Source organism: Brachypodium distachyon, chromosome 1 (assembly GCF_000005505.3).
Source record: "Brachypodium distachyon strain Bd21 chromosome 1, Brachypodium_distachyon_v3.0, whole genome shotgun sequence".
Lineage (NCBI taxonomy): Eukaryota > Viridiplantae > Streptophyta > Magnoliopsida > Poales > Poaceae > Brachypodium > Brachypodium distachyon.
In genome coordinates this window covers 70,851,981-70,859,523 of record NC_016131.3, presented here as the reverse complement: position 1 = coordinate 70,859,523, position 7,543 = coordinate 70,851,981, and the positions used below count along the sequence as shown (strand labels likewise).

At 45.3% G+C, this 7,543-nt stretch overlaps 1 protein-coding gene across 1 annotated transcript; it reads right to left on the bottom strand.

The window, feature by feature from the left end:
• Nucleotides 1–5,722: 5,722 nt before the first annotated feature.
• LOC104582420 (zinc-finger homeodomain protein 2) lies at nt 5,723–6,124 on the bottom strand. Its single transcript, XM_010231945.1, has one exon. The coding sequence runs from the start codon at nt 6,122–6,124 to the stop codon at nt 5,723–5,725; it is 402 nt and encodes a 133-aa protein (XP_010230247.1).
• Between the last annotated feature and the right edge of the window lie 1,419 nt (nt 6,125–7,543).

Below are 7,543 nucleotides of genomic sequence, written 5' to 3'. Positions count from 1 at the left end.
AAAGGGATGCTATGATGACACACTGCATATAGGATGAACCCATGAACTTAAGTCTAATATATCTACATGTTCTCATCGGTCTATGAATATAGTTCAGAGAAAAGGGAAAAAATATCTCCATTCTATCAATTAACCATCATGGCTTGATTCCTTCAAAAGAAAAACTCATGGCTTCAACCAAGCATTAAGCGTGTTATCCAAGAAAATCTCAGTGACTCCACGGATGGAAAATGATATGTAACTTTATTAAAGGAACACTTGGCTGTGAGGTTTATTGCACAAACCATGGGATAAATTACCCTTGGATAACTTATGCTTGGATCCCGTGAACGGATAACATGTCTAACTGGTGATGATCTTTGCCCACCACTTCTTCCATATATACCTACCTCTTGTTTTTCTAGTGCAATCTCTATATACCTGCCCTTTTAGAAGGGTATTTGAAGTTCACCAGGCCATAATTTCATGGGCATCCAAGGTGCATGGTTGTTTTGTAGACTGTGTTGTTTGTACTAGGTAGAACCGCAAGGATTTTAACGGTGAAGGGTACGTTATCAGGAGATGGCAAGAGGGGAAAGGTTTGAGGCAATGGTGGCATGTTATTGCTTTCTATATTGTGTGGCTTGGCAAAACTGGCGGAGAGTTCAATGTAGAAGGATATCATGGGGACAACAGCGAGAGGAAAACTTGATGAGGAAGCAATGATCCATGATATTTTTCTAGACCGTGACTGATATAATGAGGAGATGGACAGAGGAGAAGGTGTCAAGGCAACATTGATGTGTGGTCGCGGTGGCGGAGGTTGCCGGTCAGTGAAGCCTGGGCAAACTGTGATTCGTTTATTCTAAACTAAATTTGCCCATAAAAATTGCTAATTTTACTAGCATCCTTACTTTCATTTAAAAGGATGGGATCAGCAACAGCAGAGCCTGGGATAGCCGGCCGGTAGCTCTACCAATGTGTAGTCATTTTAGACTGCGCGCATGCTCTTTTATTAGGCGGAACCGGTGAGGAGACATCAGATCGGCTTGTGGTAAGGCAACAACAACACAACTAATGTCGATAGTTTGCACCTACCTACCGGGTTTTTTTTCGAAAAGGGGAGAGAAATCCCTGGCCTCTGCATCAATAGATGCACACAACCATTTTTATTGCAAAGTTTTAAAGAAATAAGTCATCAAATTCACCGATCAACGATCGTGGATACAAGGATAAGCCAACGAAGTAAAGCAAACATAGAGATTCTATGCCTCTAGACGACTAGAACACCGCCAGCCAGCCCGGTTGAAGATATCCCGAGATACCATCTCCAGCCGGTTGCATCCAGTATCCAAAGGTGCCCACTGGTGCGCAGGGACCACCAAAGCCCAAAGATGAATCCAGTGTGTGACTTTGAAGATAACCTGCAAAAAATGAGGAGTTCTTGATCGATTAAAAATAACATCATTTCTACAGTTCCAAATAGCCCAACAGAAAGCCGAAACTCCCATCCGAATTTGAGCTTTAATTTTTTTTTCCACACCATTAAGCCAATTGCCAAACATATTGAAAATTGATGTCGGTGGAGGCAAATTAAAAGCACAGAAAATGATGCGCCAAATAATACGTGCAAGGGGACAAGAGACAAAAAGATGTTGTACAGTCTCATCAGACTCGCAAAAACAACACTTTAAACTCCCCCCGCCCCCCCCCCCCCCCCCCAATTTCGTTTCGCAAGATTATCTTTTGTTAATAAAACTTGGCGATCAAGGAATCACATAAAAATCTTGACTTTCGATGGAATTTTTAACTTCCATATGAATTTCTGATGAAAGACCGTTTGCCCATCCATATAGTCCGCATATAAAGACTTCACAGAAAAGACGCCAGAGGGAGTAAGACTCCACACAAAGCTATCAGGTTCGTTCGAGAGGTTAACCATCATCAAATGCTGAACCAAATGTAACCATCTTGTCCAATTGGCCCCGATCAGGTTCCGCCTAAAATGTATATTTAGAGGAATCGTCGCAAAGACCGTGGCAGCCGAAACAGTTTTATGTTGCACAATACGAAACAAAGATGGATATTGATAGGAAAGCGGGGTATTGCCCCAGGTATCTTCCCAGAAACGAATTCTGGACCCATCCCTGAGGATGAAAGCACCACGGCTAAAAAATCATCTTTAACCCGCATAAGACCTTTCCAAAACTGAGAATCAGTTGGTTTGGCGATCGTCTGGGACAAAGTGCCATTCTGAAGGTATTTATTTCGAAGCATCTCCTGCCACATTCCTTCTTCGTTAAGCACTTTAAACAACCATTTGCTAAGTAAACATCTATTTTTAATCTCCACAAGCTCCACACTGAGTCCGCCTTGATCTTTGGGACGAAAGATAATATTCCATTTGGTCAGTCTGTACTTGCGCTTATGCTCGTCGGATTGCCAAAAGAAATGGAATTTGTAGAAATCCAATCTTTTACGAACCCCGACTGGAATTTCAAGAAATGATAACATAAACATGGGCATGCTAGTCAGAACCAAATTGATTAGGGTAAGCCGATCACCGTAGGATAACAACTTCCCTTTCCAACAACCCAGTTTTTTCTCAAAACGATCCTCCACCGATTTCCATTCTTTATTGAGGAGCGTAAGATAGTGAATGGGAATTCCCAGATAGCGAAATGGGAGTGTTCCAAATTCACAACCAAAGAGGCTCCTGTAGCTATGTTCATCATCTTTAACTTTACCAAAACAAAAAATCTCACTTTTATGAAAATTTATTTTTAGGCCCGACAATTGTTCAAAAATACAAAGGATTAGTTTCCTATTGACGGCTTTCGCTAAGTCGTGCTCCATGAAAATAATCGTGTCATCCGCATATTGGAGGATAGAGACACCTCCCTCAACTAAATGAGGAACCAAGCCCCCAATTTGGCTATCCTCTTTGGCCCGAGCAATTAAAATGGCCAACATATCCGCGACAATATTAAAGAGCACAGGTGACAGCGGATCGCCCTGCCTCAAACCTTTGTGAGTTTGAAAAAAATGGTCAATGTCGTCATTCACTTTAACCCCCACACTCCCACATTGAACAAATTGGGAGGTCCAATTGCACCATATTGGATCAAAACCTTTCATACGGAGCGCTTGTTGCAGAAAGGGCCATTTAACTTTATCATACGCCTTCTCAAAATCAATTTTAAATAAAACCCCATCCATTTTCTTCCGATGAAGCTCATGGATAGTCTCATGAAGAACCACCACACCTTCTAAGATGTGACGTCCTGGCATGAAGGCTGTTTGAGAGGGACTGATCACCTGGTGGGCGATCCCAGAAATGCGATTAGTGGCAACTTTCGTGAAGATTTTGAAACTCACATACACAAATAGGCATGTATTGTTGGCTTTGGACCGCGTCCTCTTTTTTAGGAAGCAACGTGATGACCCCAAAATTAAGCTTAAAAAGGGGCAGTTGTCCTGCTTGAAGCTGACCAAAAAGAGCCATCAAGTCAGGTTTAATGATATTCCAACAGGTCTGAAAAAACTCAACGGGAAAGCCATCAGGACCGGGTGCTTTGTTACGCTCCATCTGAAAAATAGCATCATGCACCTCTTCTTTCGTAAACCCAGCCACAAGAAATGGCATTCTCCGCGGAAGAGAGTTGAGGTATATCGGCCACTTGATTTTCCACAAGAGAGAAAGAATTTGGCGCCGATGCCCCAAATAATTTCTTATAATATTCCGAAATGAAGCGTTGAAGGTTAGCTTGGCCAGTAATGCTCTAACTGAAAGATTTTTTTTCTTTCTGTGTTTCCCATTGGCGATAAGGTGGAAGAATTTCGTGTTATTTCCCCCCTCCTGAATATACTTGACCTTAGCCCGTTGTGCCCACTTAGAGTCCTCATCGCGTCGAAGCTTAGATACGAAATCATTAGCCTCTCTCAAAGCGGCACGCTCTGGCATCGAGAGATCAACGGATTCAGCTTTAATATCAAGGTCATCGATAATTTTAAGTAGGCAGTCCCGCTCCTTCCGATATTTACCGCTCAGGTTCTTAGCCCATCCACGAAGGAAACGATGAAGGTGCCTAATCTTGTTCTGCCAAAGCTCAATAGGCGTATGGCCTGATGTCACGGATGCCCATTCCGCGGCGATCATATCATAAAAACCTTCCTCATTCAACCACGACAGCTCAAAATAAAATTGAGCTCGGTTCCCTAGATGTGTTTGATCCCCGGAATCGATAATTAGTGGTGTATGGTCTGACCCCGACCGAGCCAGCGCATGAACCGACACCAAAGGGAATTTTTGTTCCCAACCAATACTGGAGAGCACGTGGTCCAACTTCTCATAAGTCGGAACCTGACGTCTACTAGCCCAAGTAAATTGTCTACCCGATAAAGCAATTTCACGTAGATCCAGGCTTTCAATGATAGCATTGAAAAGAAAAGGCCATTTAGCATTAAAATGATCATTGTTCTTATCCTCGCGGCGACGAATAATATTAAAATCACCGCCAACCAACAGAGGGAGGGTTTCGGCCTCACAAATACGAACCAGCTCAGCCAAAAACTCGGCTTTGTGAGCTTCTTGGGCCGCCCCGTAAACTGGCACCAAGACCCACTCAAAGCCATCAGCTCTAGAACGCAGGTGAAATTTAACACAATAATCTCCAGTGTCAATCCGATTAACATGGAGAGAAGTTGTATTAACACCAACTAAAATTCCCCCTGATCTGCTATGTGGAGGTAAACAATACCAAGCAAAGTCAAGTCCCCCAGCCAAGTGTCCCAAAAAAGCGTTGGAAAAATTAGAGCGCCCCGTTTCGAGGAGGGCCATAAAGTCTAATCATTGTTCACGAATTGTATCCTGAATAAAATGGTGTTTAGCTGGGTCCTGAAGACCCTCGCTGTTCCAGAACATACCCTTCATCACGAAATATTTCTTGGTTTTTTCACTCTAGAACTACGACAAACAGCTGAAAGATCATACACCTTTTTCTTTCGAGGTCGTGTGACTTTCACACAATGATCCGCGTGATCTTCCTCGATTTCAACAGCAGCAGCATCTAAATCAGTGCACAAGTCTGAAAATTTTGACACAACTAAATCATGCACACCATCAGCCTCCCCTGCCGACTGTAAGTTTTTTTGTAGCATCGTAAGCGCCCTCTCAATTTCAACATCTTTTAGTAATTTTACCGACTCGGAAACGGATTGATCAGTAAAGCCAAGAGACACCCCAATGCAACTAGCCCGTGCAATAATATCAGAATCAGGTAAAGATGCAAAAGAAAATTTTGAACAAAAATTAGTACCTGAAACAGGGAGCTCGTCGCGGCAGCTAACCCGACGGGAAGCACGCTCGAGTTGGGTGTCGTCCCGGTCCAGTTGGGCACGAAGCCGTGCACTAGACCGAACACCCGCAGCCTCGACATCCGGGATCCCGCCGTAAAAATGAATTCCATACCATTCAACAAACTGCCAACTGGATCTGTTCCATTTACTGACTACGACTGAAACATTGGGTACCAAGATATCAGGTGACCCAAATCACTCGGTCCTTGATGATCATGCACTCGAGCTGTTATTTCGACAAGAACACTGGTTGTGCTTTTACATTGACCATCCATCTACATTCTCTCTCTCAACTCTCAAACAACGGAGACATTCTCTCTCTCTCACACACACACGCACGCACGCACCCACACACACCAAAGTTACCACATGTTGTCTCCCGGATTTACTTGGACTGCGGCGAGGAGGATCTGTTCATTGAGGCGGGACCGTCGATGGCGGCGCCGGGGTGAGCAAAGGAGCTCGCCGTGGATGCTGATGGTGCGTTGGTGGTGACGGCGGAGGTGATGGCCGAGCTCTCGCCGTCGTCCGAGTCGACCCTAGGGCGCACGGCCGCTGGCATGGGCTGGGGTTGCGGCGGCTGGGATACAGACACGGGTACCCGTACCTTTACGACTAGGCTGCGGTGGAAATCGCGGTGGCATCCGCAGGCCTCACAGTTGAGGTTGTTTCCCACCGGCGGCACGTACTCCATGCAGCCGTCCACACAGTGCCTACCAAGAGCCGTCGCGTGGTTCTTCTGGCAGTCAAGGTACACCATCTTGTTGACGGAGACCACGAACGCCATTGTCCCTGCTCACTATCTTGCCTTTGATTACTACTACTAGTGCCAAGGCGGAAAAACAACAGCTCTCGATGAACCGAAAGACGATGGGGGATCACGGGTTTAAGAAGGCCCACGCCGGAGGAAGGGGTCACACGCAAACAAAAAAACCGACGGCACGGCACACTGTATTGTATCAGCCCCCGGTTTTTGGCTGTATCCCTCCATCCACATGACGTAAAGGATTAAATATCGCCGTTCACCAACAGCGGTTCTTGTTTGTCCTTTGGTAGATGGCATGTACATGTGTTAAATATTGTTGTACATTTGTTGCAAGCCGCTCAATAGCAATCAATATTCAATACAATCATCAATAATTGTTTTTTCTAGCTTGATTCTCGGTTTGAGCAGTCATGTACTAATTTTGGTAGAACCAGTAATAATGGAAAAAGATATGAAAGGTTCCTTGGAGATGGATGATGACACACCACCTTGAACCTGCTGCAACCATGTCATGTACTCATGTCCAGCGGGAGCGATTTCCTGACTTTGTGACTCGTGACTCTGGGTCCGTGGCATGTGAGGGCTCCAGTTATGGGCCGTGACCCAAAGTCTCATACGGCACACTGTATTGTATCAGTAAAATCGAATTGGGCCTAGCTTGGGCCAACTATGATCTTTGATTATTCTTTTTTGTTGCTAAAACAAGCCTAGCCCATTAGCTTTTTTGTTCTTACTAAAATAGGCCTAGCCTTTAGCTCGCAAAACATAAGTACATGATTTTCTTGTCATACCTCAAATCAAACCTATAAAACTTGAACTAATATTGTAATTTGTTGGGTATTATAGGCAGGATGTACAACAATTACGAACAAAATGTTTCCTAATCTTCTAGCCATAATTGTTATCTTTTACCAATTAGTTATAGGACTCGAGATGGTTCGCCGCCACCGCTCCCCTCCGGAACTGCGCGAGCCTCTGTTGTGGCCTCCCTCCGCCGACGCTGCCTCCCACACAACCACGCAAGCATGCGCCGCCACCTACCTCCACACTAGTCCCCACAGCCACCGTGTGAGCTAGAGTCGTCGCCGTCCTCACGAGCCACCGCCGCCGCCTCCTCCTCCGCACGAGCCACCGAGGCCACGGAACAACATTCACGCCGACGGGGCTATATATCAAGTCCAGAATAAGTCATCAGAACGAGGATTGCCTACCCCAAAGCACTGCCGGCACATATACTCTCGAAGGATCTAAAAAGACAGCGCACAACAAGGGACACACGTGGACCTGCATGCATCGCTCGCGCTCTCCAGTCTGTTCCATCCACCGACCAACAACCCATCCAGATAAGGGAACCGCTGGCGCGTTGTAGCTGAAAGCAACCCGTGGAGCGACGAGAGAGCGAAGAAACCACCAGGCCGTAATTCTTGTATCTTATTTGTA

What these genes read in the sequence shown, in the direction of transcription:
- LOC104582420 (XM_010231945.1), bottom strand. Translation starts at nt 6,124, where the DNA reads ATGGCGTTCGTGGTCTCCGTCAACAAGATGGTGTACCTTGACTGCCAG.